Raw genomic sequence first — 16,179 nt, forward strand, 5'->3', positions numbered from 1 at the left:
ACCTGATGCAAAATAAGTGTTCACTAAACTTTACCTATTAACATTAAAGCACTTTAAGTTGATAAACACTTCACGTACAGAGCTTTTAATTGGGCAAACAAGGGGCTAGGGGCCTCAGGTGCAGGGTACTCAACCTCTAAGGAAGGGCGCTGGAGAAAACTGCATTTGCAGAGCCCCTGGCTGGAGGGCGGAGAACCCTGTGTGTGTAAAGGGATGGGAAGTGCAGAATGCATGCCCCCGCCCACCGCGGACAGTTGTTAAAGGGTCTCCCAGGCACTCAGCCTAGCCTTTAAGTGAAAGCTGAGCAAACATTTAAACAAATGAGATAGAGTTAAGGTGTTCGCCCGCCCTCGGCTACAACACGTGGGGGCAGGTCAGGCGCACACCACAAATGCCCGTATCGCGCCTGTGTGTACCAGGCACCGTCCTCGGAGGTTTACGTGCATCAACTCACTCGGGTCCCCACTTTCGGCACAGGCAGCCGGCCCAAGGTCACGCAGTGCCAAGGGATTGAGTCAGACCCGAGCCCGCGCGCCGCGGCCCACGGCCTGTGCCAGCGCGCTCCTCGCCGGGTAGGGGGCCTGGTCAGCCGCGCCAGACCTGAGGGCTGTGGTTGGGGGCGAGAGCTGCACCCCTCCACCGACCCTGGGCGGGAATGTTCCAGAACCCCTGCGAGCAGCCGTTGGCCGCAGAGCCCCCTGGCCGGCCGCGACCCCGCCTTCCGCCGGGAAGGTCCTTAGCGCCGGGGAGTCGCGGGCGAGGGGCGCGCGCACGGACGAGACCGCACCGCAGCGCACGCGCACTGGCGGGCACTCACTCGCCCGCCGCCCGGGAGGAGAAGGAAGGCATGGAAAGTTCCAGCCGGTTCGAGAGCTAGGTGGCAGGCATGGCGGGAGGCGGGGTAGGGGGAGGCAGGGTCGCGAGGGGGCGTGCGGCCGCCGCGAGCCGCTCTGGGCCGAGTCTGCAGCACCGCCCCTAGCAGCGGCCAGCGGGCTGGGCTGGGGTCGGGGCGGGGGCGGTGCGGCGGGTGCGGGGCTGCGAAGGGGGCGTGGCGGCCGCCCGCGGGCGGAGAGGGGGCGGGGCGGCGGCAAGGCGCGCGGGCGGGGCGGGGCGCGCTGAGGGGGCGTGGCGCGGCGTCTGCGCAGCTGCCAGCGCCTTTAAGCCCGGGCTCGCGCGGCCGGAGCGTGCTTTCGCCGCCTGGGAGCCCTCCGGCGCAGCAGTTACTAGATTCCCCACTGTCCGCGCCGTCCCGCCCCTTCGCGTCCCGGGAACCGGCTGGCTTCCGAACCGCACTCGCCGATCCTCCAGGCATGCCCCGCTACGAGCTGGCTTTAATCCTGAAAGCCATGCAGCGGGTAAGTGACCTTCCCTCAGAGCCGGTCTTCCCGCGCGGGCGCCCCCGCTGCCGCTAGGCCGCCGTCCCCCTCGCGCCCTGGCCGCGGGACCCCGGGCCTTCCTGCACTCCTGGGAGGAGGCCGGGGCGGCGGGCGGGCGGCGGGCGTCCGCGGGGAGGGGGCGCGCGTGGGCCGGCCGGGCCCGGCCGCGTGCGCGCGGGAGGCGGGGGTGTGCCTGCGCGTGTGCGCGGTCCGGGAGGGTGTGCCTCGCAAGCGGCCGGCCGGGCGGGGGGGGCGGGGCGGTCCGAGCGGGCCCCGACCCCGATCCCGGCGCCGGCCCGCGGGAGTCCAGTGGAAGGTCCGCGGGAGGACACGCGCGAGCGCCCAGCCCGGCTCCGGCCCGTCCCCGCCAGTCGTGAAGCTGCCTCGTCGCCGGCCCCGCCGCCGCCGCCGCCTGCTCCGTCCCGCTCCGCCGGCCGCCGGCCGCCGCCGCCCGCCTCCGCTCTAGCGCCCGCCGGCCGCCCGGAACGTCCGCGCCCAATAAAGCGTTCCTTCAAAGCGTGTTTGTGCCGTTGTTTGTATCCCGGTCTCTTGCAATCGCTCTCATGTTAAAAAAATTCTTTGACTTTTCTTTTTCTGACTTCAGCGAAAATCCCGCTCCGGGTGCCCTTAGCCCAGTTTCATTCATCCAAGTTGTGGCCTTTCTTGCGCCTCCAGAAGACACTTTCTTCCCCCTGCTTTTGATTGATTTTGAGGTAGGGGATTTCAGGTTTGGAGGGATGCTAAGCGAACCAGCAGCCCCTTTCAGGTGACGGCGTGGCCAAGGACAGGGGCCCGCGGCCCGGAGGCAGCTCACTTCGTCCTCTGTCCTGGGTCATGTACTCCTCAAGTCGTCGCCGAAATCCCCATTCTCCCGTGAATTCGGAATTCGGTAACGTAGTTTGGTGTATGTTTTTTTTGTCCACCAGGTGTAATAAAACAAAATTCATTGTAGCATGTCCGAACTTTGTAAGCACAGCTTCCTACAGCGCTAGAGGAGTGGACGCATTTTTACGTTTGAAATCAGGCTCCGGGTCAATTGCGAGGAGTATTACCAAGTTTGGTTGAACTAAGCTCAATTGATAAACTAACAATCACGGAGCGTCGGGAGGTTGTTAGGAAGTGTGCTTTGCATACTGTTAACTGGGAAAGGACGCCAGTGCCTCTCTATGAGATCCAGACAGCCTGGCCAGGCATGCCATTGTGTCCCCCAGCTTGTTCTTCATGGATTTGGAAGAAGTTAAGATTGTATCATTCAGCCTCTTGAATATCCCTCTTGGCCCTCCTCCTTCCTTACCAGCATACGTAACTCGGAAAGGATAGGAGCAGTGAAAACAAAGCATTATTAAAAGGGAAGATTTTTAATTAGGTGGAAGTTGTTTAAGCCCTCTCTTTATGTGTTTTAGGAAGTGTAGAACCTGGGAAATCGTTACTGAAATTCCTTTTGTTTCCTTGTCTTGGGGAGGTAGCAGGTGACACTGAAAGAGGCAACCTGTAGGCAATAATATTTGCTCATTCTGTAAACCTTTGAAATGAAGATTTGCCCTCCCCTTTGTTTTTGCCATAGTTGCCAAGTATCTTGGTTAACATAGTTGCAAGTATTAAGTGTATTTCTTTTACCATATTTTTTTATGTCCTGTAATAACATAGCCTTTGGATGTGGAGCACCCATTTTTCACTCTAGTTCAGATCAACCGAGTGTAATTTGGTTAAAATAATAACCTTCCTTGAAATCTTCGCATGAGGAAAGGGGGCAAAAAAAAAAAGCCCTAGAAAGTAGATAATAAAGATGAACTGCCTCTTGGAGAAAGAGGCCCCATGGCAGTAGATAGAAGGTTGTAACAATGGTGACTTATGTACAATGGTGAAGTTATGTTGAGGAGATCCTTGACCTAAATAAAGTAATATTAAACAACAGCTTCTCACTTATTTGTTCAAAAACCTGTCTGTAGCTTGTAAATGTGTCACAAACACAAAGACTTCCAGGTTTTAGACCAGTTTGCTTGCTTTCAGTTTAGGAAAATAGGATTCTAAAATAGGATGAATATTTGGGGGGAAACGAATTTAAAAAGTTAACTCTAGGCTTATGAAATGAAAAATGAGACTGTGAGCTTGCACACCGGTAGCAGGCCCTGGAGAAACCACAGTTCTAACCTGAGGCACTTTGTGCTTCTGTTGCAAGAAGGGTATTATTGAAGCTCTTCAGTTCAAAGTTGCGTTATCTTTCACGTTTTTAGATTAAGTGTATACCTCTTTACCCCTTTAATATGATGTATTTTCCTTTCCTCCCCCAAATCATTTATGCATCTTGGAATTGAGGACAATTCTGTGTTAGGCAACTTTAACAGCGGATGTGGAAGTTAAGAAACTGTAGTTTTTCCAGCCTTTGGACTCCCAGCCTGCTCTCCTGTTTCTTCTCTGTAGTACTCAGCCTGGAGAGCATTCTTAGTCTGTTTGGAGAATATTAACTGCTCCCTGTCCTCATTACTTTGTTTTGACCCTAGCTTGACTCCTTTAAATTGAGCTTACAAAGTTTTAAAATTTAAAATGCAGGCCCTGTGTTGGCTGTCACAGTATCTGGATTGTAGCAAAGTCAGTTGCGGGAACCCCCATTGAAAGATTTCAAGAGTGTATTATGTAGAATAAGTCCTATTGGACTATACAATTGTACAATTAGTCACCCAGAAATTCCAATACTGTGTTTTTCTCAGTTTGCAAGTAGGAGTTGATTATGAGTATCTACTTTTGTACTTCCAAGTTTGGGCATTTATGAATATAGATACTAGTCTTTCTAAGAAGAAATTTATTTTCGGGTACCATTTAGCTTGATATTTTAAAAATGTGTGTATATAAAAAAAGTTATTTCTATTTTCTCCCTACTTTAGCGTGAAAAGTAGGTAAAAGTGTGGTTAAATTCTGAAATATGACAGTAAAGTAATGGATGCTGTGAAACTAGGCCTTTAAAGGTGACAAGCAATTTGAAAAACTAGTTGTTTAGACCAGTCTTAGACCATATTTATAGAAGAGTCTCTGGAATAAAAAGATTTTAAAAGTCCTGTTAACGCCCATATCAGATAGCATCAAGAGAATTTTATTCACTTCTGGAAAACACAGTATTCAAAGGCTGTAATGTGAAAGGACATAGCCACAAAGGAGAGACCAAGGCTGCAGTCCCAGGTAGCCTCATTTCAGTGTGAGGAAGACCTTGTCTGACAATGGAAAAAGAAATGGATTGCCTGTGAGATGGTGAGGTCTGTATCCACCTCCACCCTGCCCCCCTGCAGTGAGAACTTTGAGGTAGATGAGGAAAAAGGGGTCATGTGTTTGGTGAATGAGCTCTCTTGAGAGTGGGAAAATGGTTGAAGCCCTTTGGTTTCACTTGATAATTAGATTTTAAAGGTTGGTATTTCAGTTAGGTAAAAGACAAGTGCCAATACATGAATGGTAAAGCCACATACTGTGTAATGTAGAGGAGCTTAGGAAAAAGATGAAACTTTGTAGACACTTTTTATGCTTTGGGTATACAGGAAGAAGAAATCTGAGGAAAGAAATCTGTGCAATACATAAGTATTTTGTGGTTGGTTACTTTAGGAACGCTAATTACGTCTCATTCCCGTTGCCCAGAAGGTGTTCACAGTTGGCATAGATTATGAAAGCCCTGGGATAATACTTTTCCTGAAATCTTCTCATTGGCGTCCAGGAATTTTTACTTGAAGAATTAAAGGTTAATGGCTTAATAACTAGTTCACTTGCTAAATGATTGCATTGCATGTATAATAAGATAGCATTTATATATATATCTTCATATATTTTTCTAATAGGAATAAAGAAGATAGCTATTTTGGAAATCTTAAATTCTTATTAAACAGTAATTTTTATGTTTAATACTCAACGCAGATTATATTTTCCATTTAGATAACTCATCGAAATAGTACTTTGGTAGGGTAAGGAGTTTTGTGTAATCTGAGTTTAAGTTCTGACTTGGTTTAATTTGAATATAGAAAAGTATAATCAGTTACTAAAATGTAGAAAACAGTTGGTTTTCTGGTAGAGTGATGAAGAGTTTTTCTCTAAACGCAAGCCTTTTTTGATTAGAACATCTGGCAAAAGTTTTGTATTCGTTCTAGAGTTCTATTCAAGTTAGGATGTTCTGAAAGTAATGCCTATGAAGTGCCTGTATTTTAGATACCTTTTGGAGATGGAGGGTGCTAATAAACTCAAGTATGCGTCAGGTCAACCCTAGGTCCTTGTAGTTTGCTTGGCAACCATTTGATAACTAGGAAATAGTGAAGTTTCTGCTGTGTGTTGGTGGGAGACATCAGTTCAAACGGAAACATCTAGCTGTCAAGGGGTCAAGTCTTTTTTTTCTTCCCGTGGGCCCTCCCTAAACAGCTTAGCCTTGTGTCTTTAATAATCTCTCTTTGTGTTTTATCTGCTTGAAACCAGGCAACTTAAAATAGTACCTAGTAATGGAAGACTTGACCCTATGAACAATGTTATACTTTCATTTGGTATTAAATTTTCTTGGGTTACAGCTTATTGCCGCAGCAAGCTATTGAAGAAGGAAGGAGTCCTGTTCCTGCCCCTGAGCTACAGCTAAGGTACAAGGAATGGCTTGGGGGTAAGGAGTCCTTCCTCACCAGATATGGTTTGTATGTGTGAAGACTGCTTGTCAGAAGTTGACATTTTTCACTAATTTTTTTTCTTAATTCATGACTCACACATTCAATACTGATGTTTCTAGATTTAAAAAATCTAGGTTATATCTAGTGTTATATGCAGACTGCTATTGAATCTTCTAAACTTTTAGATTATAAAATCAATTTCAAAAAATTAAGAGTTCAAAAGCAATGACGGGGAAATTCTGAAGTAATATTTTTCATCTAGTGCCTTTGCTGTATTTGTACTACTACATGTTTAACTCATCTAAAAGAAACCTGGAATACCAGAATGGGATTTAACATGAAGGTGGAAGGAAGGGTAGAGAACAGATGGTAAAATACTGTGTGATTACTCATGTTATAAAAAGCTGTTGCAATTTAATTATCAAACTTTTCCTATTTAATGTTCTTAGCTTTGTGTTAGAATTTCCAATATATTCATGAGTTTATCTGTTTTTAGTGGAAGGCAATATTTTTAAGACACGTGTTATCAACACATGTAGTTACCTCTTAGGGGAATCCTTATTTAAGCAATTAGTCAAATGAATGGTAAGTTATCAATTTGTCTAAAGGAAGAACTACCCTTGGGTTTGGAAAGTGACAGTTAATTCAGCCTCTTATCCTTTTTGTTGCTCTGAAATTAGAGCAAGAGTTGGCAGCCTGTGGCTTCCGGGCCACATCTGACCTGTCACCTATATTTTTATGGCTTGTGAAGTAGGAAAAGATTTTACAGTTGAATAGGTGGGAAAAAAAACAGCAATACTTTATGACACTTGAATTTCATAAAACTTTCACGTTTCAGAGTCCGTAAGTAAAGTTACATTGGAACATGAACCTGTTCTTTTGTTTATATTTATTATCTAGTCCTTTACAGAAGAAATGTGCCAGCCCCTGATTTAGAGTATATAGACACAATTTTCTAGGTGCAACATTTTTCTTGGCTTCTTATGGTGCCGTTTTCTGATGTTACTCCCTTGATTTCTCCCTTCCTCTTCTTTCTTTTTTTTTGAGACGGAGTCTTGCTCTGTACCCCGGGCTGGAGTGCAGTGGTGCGAACTTGGCTCACTGCAACCTCTGCCTCCTGGGTTCAAGTGATTCTCATGTCTCAGCCTCCTGAATAGCTGGGATTACAGGCATGCGCCACCAGACCCAGCTAATTTTTTTTTTTTTTTTTTTTTTTTTTTTTTTTTTTTTTTTTTGTAGAGATGGCGTTTCACCATGTTGGCCAGGATGGTCTCAATCTGACCTCATGATCTGCCCGCTTTGGCCTCCCAAAGTGCTGGGATTACAGGCCCTCTTCTCTTTATGTACAATTCCTTTAACCTTCATGTGGATGATTTGCCGCCTTTTTTAACAAGCTGGCAACTCTGGCATTTCCTGTTGTCTTCTGTGCTGGTTATGGCCTCCTGGGTATCCCCTTGGCACTGCAAACTCAGTGTGGTTAAGAACTTAGTGTGTTGCCTATCCCCAAAGTTGCCTCTGTTATTGCTTATTTCTGTTTATCGCTTCTCTGTCTTCTGTCATCTGGGGCTGAACAAATCCAGTTCTTTCTTTTCCTGCAGTCTCAATCCCATATAGTCTTCTCTGCCCTAGTTGAACTGCTCATGTTGTTTATTTCTTCCTTGGACTCTTGCAGTTTCTTAGCTGGTCTCCTGACATACTACTGAGGGGAGGATAGCTAATACCTGTAAATACGCTTGTAGTGCAAATATATGTCCTTGAGATACTTTAAAACACCTAAATAGGTGGACTTATAACGAGGAAATAGTAGAAAGCATTGTTAAGTGATGGCTTTCTGATTCCCATACTAATTGATTGTATCAACACTGTTGCCGAATTACTGCATACTTCTCATTTTCAAATACGTGCAGCCTGAAGTCGCATCCAAGGCTGCCTCAGTATGACTCCCAACTTATTTTTTTAACCTCATCTTTTCAGTTTTTTTCCACTTTATTTTATATGCCCAGTAAACAAAGTTGTGCAGATTCTTAGAAATACCGTTACCTTTTATTTTCTTTGGTGCTGGTATCATGCTGTTTTTCTGTTTGGAACACCCTTCCTTTCCACAATACCCCACCACCTCCATGAAAAGCCAGTATCATGTTCTTCCAAGTTCATCTTAACTCATTTGGTACATTAAACAAATATCAAGGGCCTGCACCATTAGGAGTATAATAGACTAATCTTTCCTTTGGTTGCATGAATGTCATCACATGTCTCCCATCACATGGATCACTTTCTACTTTGTATTACAATTGGCGAATATGTTTTACCTCCTTTGCTAGATTACAAATTCTTGAGAGTTGAGTCTTTCATGTCTGCTCTGCTATGCTTTGCATATATGGTAGATACTTACTAAGCTGCCTTGAGGGGTTACTACTCTCATCTCTACAAAACAGTTATTTGCTATGATACAGCGTGTTGACCTCGTGCTAGTAGTTTGCTTACAAGTCAGTGCACTTCGCTCACACTGGGTGAGTTGTATGTTACCAGAAGTTGTGTTGATTTCCAAGACTATTTTATGACAGGTTATCTTGTTTCTATAAAATAATTTAAATATCATGTGAGCTGATGAAATGAGTGCAAACCTTTGTTTCCTGAAAACCAAGTTGGATTCTTTGAGAAGACTTGATAAAAGGTGAGTCATTAAAATAATGACTGTAGAATTAGATATGGCTGAAATAACTCAAAGTTTGGGAAGAAAAATAACAATAGGAGGATTCTGTATGTGGAGTGTTTTACAAGGATCTTTTAAACTTTCCACTTTAATGAAGCTGAAACTGGAAATTGTAGATAATGCCATTTGTAGATGTCGCTTAGATCAAGCAGAAGGAACTCAAATCATCAGGGAACTCCAGGTCACCGATTCCATTCTCCAAGTGCTTGTCATGACCCCCATATTGAGGTTGGCAAATAAATGTATGTTTATGCGTTGAATAAAATACTTAATAAAATACTTAAGGTACGTATATATGGTTTTATGACTGGATATGGCTTTGGGTATGAAGGTTTCTGCTTTGTAGAAAAGTGCTGATTTTTTTGTTTTCTATTATAAATGAGTAGAAAAACCTTGTAAGATCAGAAATGAAGATACTGAATGTGTTACCATAGAATAAACAAAGACTGGCATTGGGAGACTAGAAGGAGGTTTAGAGGCAGATGGGACTGGGTTTTGGATTCTAGCACCTACTTCCTAAGGACTTTAACCTTTTGGATCCACAGTTCCTTCTTTGTAAAATGGAAGTAATTCATTTGGGAGGGCATTTGAAGATAAAGTGGTTATGTGACCTTGGAGGTAGTTAAGTGTAGTTCTGTCATTAAAGTAGCTTTGTGATCTTAGGCAAGTCACTGTGAACTTCATTGCCTAGTTTTTCATTATTCCCAGTTTATTAATGAAGAAACTCTAAAAGATAAAACTTATTATATCTAAGTTTATTTCATCAGAATCCCAAACTAGATCAAACCTGAAATACAGTTCTTGCTCAGTAAATGTTTGAATTAGTAGTGTTGGTGCTTACCACTCTGCTCCCATCTATTATTGCCATGAGGGGTGTGGGCCTGGTTTTGCCAGCTTTTTTTTCCTGTCTTCCTCCTACCAGCCAGAAATCCAGATTTTATAGGAAATCTGGTTGGTTTTTTTTTTTCTTTTGATGTTGTCAACTAACTGAAGAATGCTTAGGTACCATGGATCAAATGTAATGTATCTGTGGGTTAGGTTGGCTCTCATTTTGTAATCTAGATATTCAGATAATTAGCTGTAGGTAGCCCGTAAATCTCTTAGCATTTATGTTGACAAAGCCCACCTTGTTAATTGGTCACTGGTTTGCAGTAGGACTGATTTCAGTGATGGCAGGCATATTCAATTCTTGAAAGTAGTATCTATAGTTTCGGATTGTTGGGTTGTATATGTGCATTTAGGCTAAAATATGCATGTAGGCTTCAGAGCTGCACTGTGTAAACTGTGAGGGAGTGACATTCACAGTCGGCTTTTTCTTTCAATGTCTGAGTGATTGCTTATTTTAGGCATGTATTAGTAGTATTTGGTTTGTACCCATTGTATTAACCTCTTAGGTATTTGAAATACTACTGGCATGCAAAGATTGCTTTGTCTAGAAAATATTTTTTTTTTTGCTCAGAGTGTATCTGTGGAATTAAAAATAGTTTACCCATGATCCCTGGAAAATAGTATTACCATGAAAAAAATTCAGGTGCTCTCTTAGTAAAGATCATAGAGCAGGGACGTGATGACATTTTTATTTTTGACCAGGCTTTTTGTTTCCATAAAATAGAAGCCAAGTTATTACCTTGACTAACCTTCCTTTTTTGTCTTTTTTTTTTTTCTTTTTTTCCACTCCCACTCCAGATAGATAACATCAAATTGCAAATAAAACGAACTCAGATCCCAGGTTGTTCTTACCTACCTTTTGGCCCGAGGTGTAATTGACTTGTTTTGCTTCCCCTTCCAATCATTTTTACTATGATTACAGTCCCAGGTAAGGTAATTTCTATCAACTTTGGGCATACCTCAGTAGAGGTTGGTGTAGATGAAAGCTTAAAAATGAAATTGCAAGAGAAAGCACAGACTTAGCAAAACTTTCTTTGTTGGAGCCCTCCAACCTCATAAACTGGCATTTTTCTGCTTCTGCCCCAGAATCGAGAATTCCTGGTTTTGTGTTTGTTTAGATTTGAGTTTTTAAAAGTTTCTCTGTAACACCTACCCTGGTGGTTAAGTGCTTTAATTTTGTCAGGTGAAGAAACCAAGTGCAGTTACGGTAGCCGGATTGCTGTGGATATAATCCAGTTTGAGAAAATTCTCATTGTGGTGATCAGCAGTGTAGTGTTGTGCTTGCATTTCAGCTGCTGGGAAGATGCTGCTGCAAATCCATGTGTCGTCTTTGCTTCCGTTAGAAAGGTGCAGAATAAGTTCCAGATATCTGCTCCCTTTTCATTTTGTGCTCAGATGCCCTGTGTATGAATTCTGAATATAAAACATCTGTTCAGTCTGGTTTTGATTCAGATTTAAGGTGAATTTCTGTTGCTCAGTTGAAAAGCTAAATTTGAGAGTAGGCTCTGTCAGGCATGTTGTAGGAAAGGTGTATGGTACTGAAGTGTGTGGTTTTGTTTTTTAACTGCTTGACACTGTTAAGCAAATGACCCAGTCATGGGTTGTTTTGATTGCCATTCTTCTGTTGGTGTACTGCTTGCCTTCTGTTTTGTTAATAGTCATATGAGAAAACAGTTGTATGAAGTATAGTATCTTGAAGCTTGAAGACACCAAGTTTCCATTAGGCAGTCTAAGTCTCGCAGACTTTGGTAGCACTATTGGTCTCATAGGAATGCCATTCTTATGTGTGGACTAAGTAAGGGCCAGGAGGTTTTGCAAATTTTGTGTGTGTAAGAAGATTGAAGAAAACATTTTTCCTAATGTCATTGTCTTGAGTATTTTATCTGATTCGGATGGACTCATTGGAAACTATTGATAATTTCAAGATTTCCTGTCATCTGGCATACAAAGAAAACAGTCGTGACCCTATTTCCCTGGATTTTTCTATCCCTCTACTTGTCATATGTTTGCAATGCAAGAGGAAAATCCAGCTGCCTTTATAATCTAGAATACCATGTTTCTGTTTTGATTTCTTAGGTTAAACATTCAGGGCATAATTTCTACCAGTCCCCCCAAATACTGTTAAAGTTACCCTTTTTGTTGTCTTACTTCTTACTTCTTGAGTGTTACATTCTCCAGATCTTGGAGAAAATTAGGTTTTAAAGTTTTCCAACTAAAAAGTATCTTTCAGAGGAAATACCCAAATTTCTGAATCTTCTATTTATAACTTGGCCTGGTGAATTATAATCTGGTCTACCAGGAAGATGCTTGTGCTTAGGTTTTCTGCCTTAGTCACATGGAAAGATGAGCAGAAACGATTTCCTTCTAGAAGCAGTTTTTTTCTAGATACATAAAATTGGAACCAAGTAGACTGAGAACAGAAAAAAACACAAAGTTGACCTGGTAGGATGTTTTACCTCTATAAACCTTATAGTTGCTAGCCTTTGAGGGAGGCTAGATGAGTTGCTAATAATGCCTAACCTTAGCAATGGATTGAAGTAGGGGTGCAGGGGTTATGTAGGTGTGTATATGTATTTAAGATATATATACACACCTGCATATTATACTCACATACATATATACAATTCTCTTGAATCCTCAGCCGTTTAAGGTTAGGTAGAGTGATTGCCATTTTACAAGTGGAAAACCTGAAGAATTAAAACACAGACTTGGTCATACATATGGTAAATACAGTAGTTTAATGAAATTTTGTATTGTACCACTTAGCTTCAACTGTTAATTTCCAGTCTCCTCACTTCTATTTTCTTTATCTTAAAATTTTTTTCATTAATTTCCCTTGGCTAACATGACTAAACAAATTTCAAACTTAAAGAGCAGTTCGTTTAACACTTGTATGATTTTTGCCTAGATCACTAATTGTTAGAATATGCCTTATTTTATCTTTTTTTAATCTGCATTATTTTGAGAGTTGCAGACATCTTGACATACCTTTCTTAGGGATAAGGGCTTTCTTCCTAACCACAACATAGCCATCACATTCAAAATGGACATTGATACGATACTACCACCAAATATTCAATTCATATAGAAATTTATGCTGTTCTTCCAGTAATAGTTTTTAGTGTTTTAATTCAGTATTCAATCAAGGATCATGTATTTACTTGTTTAGTCTCCTTTAACAGTTCCAAAGCCTTTGTCATTAATAACAGTGGCACTTTGAGGAGTTTTGGAGTCCAGGCCTACTGTTTTGCAGAAACCCTCACTTTGGAGTTGACTGTAGTTGCTTTTTCATGATTAGATTAGTCATTGTTGACAGGAATGAGTATTTCATAGGGATGTCAATGCATCACATCAGGAGGCATACCACTTTGTTAAGCAGTCATTTGATTAGGTGGCATTCACCAGAATGCGCCATTGTGAATGTACCCTATTTCCCTTTTGTATTAAGTGATCTATGGAATAACAAACTTGAGACTGAATATTTTGTTCTCCAACAATCCGCATTGGTTTTAGCATCTGATGGTGACTGAATCATCATTATTACAGGAGTACTTTAAAGCAAACGTAGTATCATTTCACCTGTAAGTAATTAGTATGTAAGAAATAAGGACTTTTTTTTTTTTTTTTTTTGAGACTGAGTCTTGCTCTTTCGCCCAGGCTGGAGTGCAGTGGCACGATCTTGGCTCACTGCAAGCTCTGCCTTCCGGGTTCACACCATTCTCCTGCCTCAGTCCCAGCTGGGACTGGGACTACAGGCGCCCGCCACCACGCCCAGCTGATTTTTTGTAGTTTTAGTAGAGACGGGGTTTCACCGTGTTAGCCAGGATGGTCTCGATCTCCTGACCTCGTGATCCACCCGCCTCGGCTTCCCAAAGTGCTGGGATTACAGGTGTGAGCCACCGCGCCCGGCCAGAAATGACTTTTAAACAACCATAGTGCCTTTATCACACCTAACTACAATTCCTTAACACCTCATGTTCATGTTCAAATTCCCTGAATTGTCAAAAGTCTCTCTCTACAGTTTTGGTTGACTCTGAATCTAAACAAGGTCCACAAGTTATGTTTGCTTAATGACCTTAAGTCTCTTACTCTGTAATAGCTTCTTCCTCCACTCTTTACCTTTCCGGATTTGACTGGTCACTTAATGCTGTTTATATATATTCTTCTATTCCAGGTAATTTCTCTAGACCCATAGGTAGAAATTTGATTAGATTCAGGTTTTGTTTTGTTTTGTAAGAGCACTTAAGTGGTCTTGGGAGGGATAGATCACATCAAGAGGGACACATGTCTGCATTTTAGAGAAAAGGTTAATTCTTGGTGTGGGTACAGATGTTATCAGCCACTTGCGTCCATTTTGAAGTACCCCAGCAGCCTTTCTCCTGAAAATCGTAGCATCCCTGTACTCGTAGCCTGGGTGCATTACTTCAGGGCTCACCGGTGGTGATTTTTCTCATTACATTAGTCCTTTTGCATCAGTTAACTGGATTTTATCTGACTTGTGTTTATTTCTAGTGTGTGTGTGTGTGTGTGTGTGTGTGTGTGTGTTTGTCTTCCTGAAAGGTGTTGTAAAAGGATGCATTCTTCATCTTTATTTCAGAAGGGATGTTCATGAACTCCCTTAGTGATCCTCTCAAATGTCCTCGGTTTTCTCATTTGTAAATTGGGAATCATTATCATGTCTGCCTCTTGGGATTTTTGTTAGGATTAGCTGAGCTCAAACATGTAGTGTAAAATTAGTAGTTGGCACATGGTGTTTGGTAAATGCTAGTTACTAAGGTAACTTCTTTAGTTTTGTGGGAACTCTGAACCCAAGTGTAATGGAGAGGTGGAAGAGGGAGTTCTTCATGAGCTGACATCAGGGTGCTTGGGTTTTTGTTGGGTGAACTGAAGGGAATTGTTGCTTGCTGGTACTGACCTGCTCTTTGAGCTGTGTGGGAACGGTTGCCAGCAGACAGGCACAGGGAAGGTCTGCACATATCACTGCACACTAAGAGGCGGATGTTGACAGTTGCAGCAGTAAAACTCGAAACACATTCCACAGTGGAGTTAGCACAGTGAAGGGAAGTGGGCCAGACTGGTGGTAGGTGGTAGGTTGAGGGAGATGGTGGCTCCAGATACAGGTTTTTACTATGTCATGGGCCACTGAGATTTTTATCTGAATGAACATATTTGTCTAGTCCAGTTTGCCTTGTCATTACACATACCCTCAACTGGAGCTATTTGAGATTGCAGATCACTGGTGGAGGAGGGAGGAGGCTCTTTCTCCCTTTAGGCCTCTTTAATCTGCATCTCTTGTTGCTTAAAAAACCCACTGTTGATGGTAATATAGGATATTGGAAGTTTAGCAGTCTTGATGGCTAAGAACTTAGTTGTTAATATTTGATTTTTTTATTTAACATTTGAGCACCTGTAATATGTAAGATGATGTTCTGGACACTAGGACACATCAAGGAACAACACAGAAAATTCTACCCTCATGGAGTTTACATACATGGTAGTGAGGAGACAGAAGAAATGTTTTAAGTTTTTTATAGCATGTTAGGTGTTGAGTACTATGGATAAATACAAAGTTGGAAGGGAGGCATTGAGGTGGTCAGGGAAGTTACTTTTGTGCAAAGACATAAAAGAAGAGGAGACGGGTCTTGTGGAAATCTGGGGTTACAAAGTGTTGCCTGCATAGGAAATAGCCAGTCCCAGAGGCTAGTTTGGTCCATTGTGATGAAAGGGTTGACTGCTTGCTGTGCTAGTGCCCTGTAGTGGGCCAAGGGCAGAAGCATGGAGACAAGAGGCCGGGACAGTGATCTGGATGAGATGGAATGGTGATTTGAACCAAGGTGCTAGTAGTTGTCTTTGATTCTGGATGTATTTTAAGTAGAGCCAACAGGCTTTGCTGATGGATTGATTGCATGTGGGTTGAGGGAGAAAGTGAGCAGTCAAGGATGACTAAAATTTTTGGACTGAGCAATAGTGAGGATGAAGTTGCTGTTCTGAGATGGGGAGGATTGAGAGTAGAACAGGTTTTTTGGGCAAGAGCAAATTACTCATACCCCTGAACAATAGGCAACTACAGCACTTCATCCATTAAGAGCAGTTGTCCATAAATTTTACTGTGAGAACCCTTGCATCTGTAGATTGTACAGCTAATTATTTTAATGTTTTAAAGTTGTGGGAGTTGATAGATAAAGATTGGCTTAGATAGAATCCTATAGCCTGTGATGACTGGGTCAAGTATAGAATACACCTTAAGACTTACTATTTTTCCCCCTCTGGTGGAATGACTAATTAACACTGATAAAAAGAATGAAGGCAGAAAGCCTTGAACTTGGATGGTGAGAACATAGATAAGTCTGGTCTTACAGCTGACTCGTCAGGGCTTTGCTGTATGTGAAGCCTATGCCTGGGACTTCTTTTTACTTTTAATCTCTTCATTTTCTCCATACACATCCATTCACATGATCACACAAAGATTTCAACTGGTTTTTATCTTATGTGCTGTTTGCAGTCTTACTTTGTTAGCAATTGTTACATATCCATCTTGGGTATTTTCAAGTACAACTTTTTAAACATGCATGATCTTTTA

At 42.4% G+C, this 16,179-nt stretch overlaps 1 protein-coding gene across 1 annotated transcript in view; it reads left to right on the forward strand.

The window, feature by feature from the left end:
* The first annotated feature begins 1,137 nt into the window (after nt 1-1,137).
* MRPS6 (mitochondrial ribosomal protein S6) overlaps nt 1,138-16,179 on the forward strand; it is a 68,127-nt gene continuing 53,085 nt past the window's right edge. Inside the window, exon 1 of the mRNA XM_030806010.1 lies at nt 1,138-1,355. Coding sequence (XP_030661870.1) covers nt 1,311-1,355 — 45 coding nt within the window. The 5' untranslated portion in view covers nt 1,138-1,310. The remainder of the gene's footprint in view (nt 1,356-16,179) is intronic.

This window comes from Nomascus leucogenys, chromosome 25 (genome assembly GCF_006542625.1).
Source record: "Nomascus leucogenys isolate Asia chromosome 25, Asia_NLE_v1, whole genome shotgun sequence".
Lineage (NCBI taxonomy): Eukaryota > Metazoa > Chordata > Mammalia > Primates > Hylobatidae > Nomascus > Nomascus leucogenys.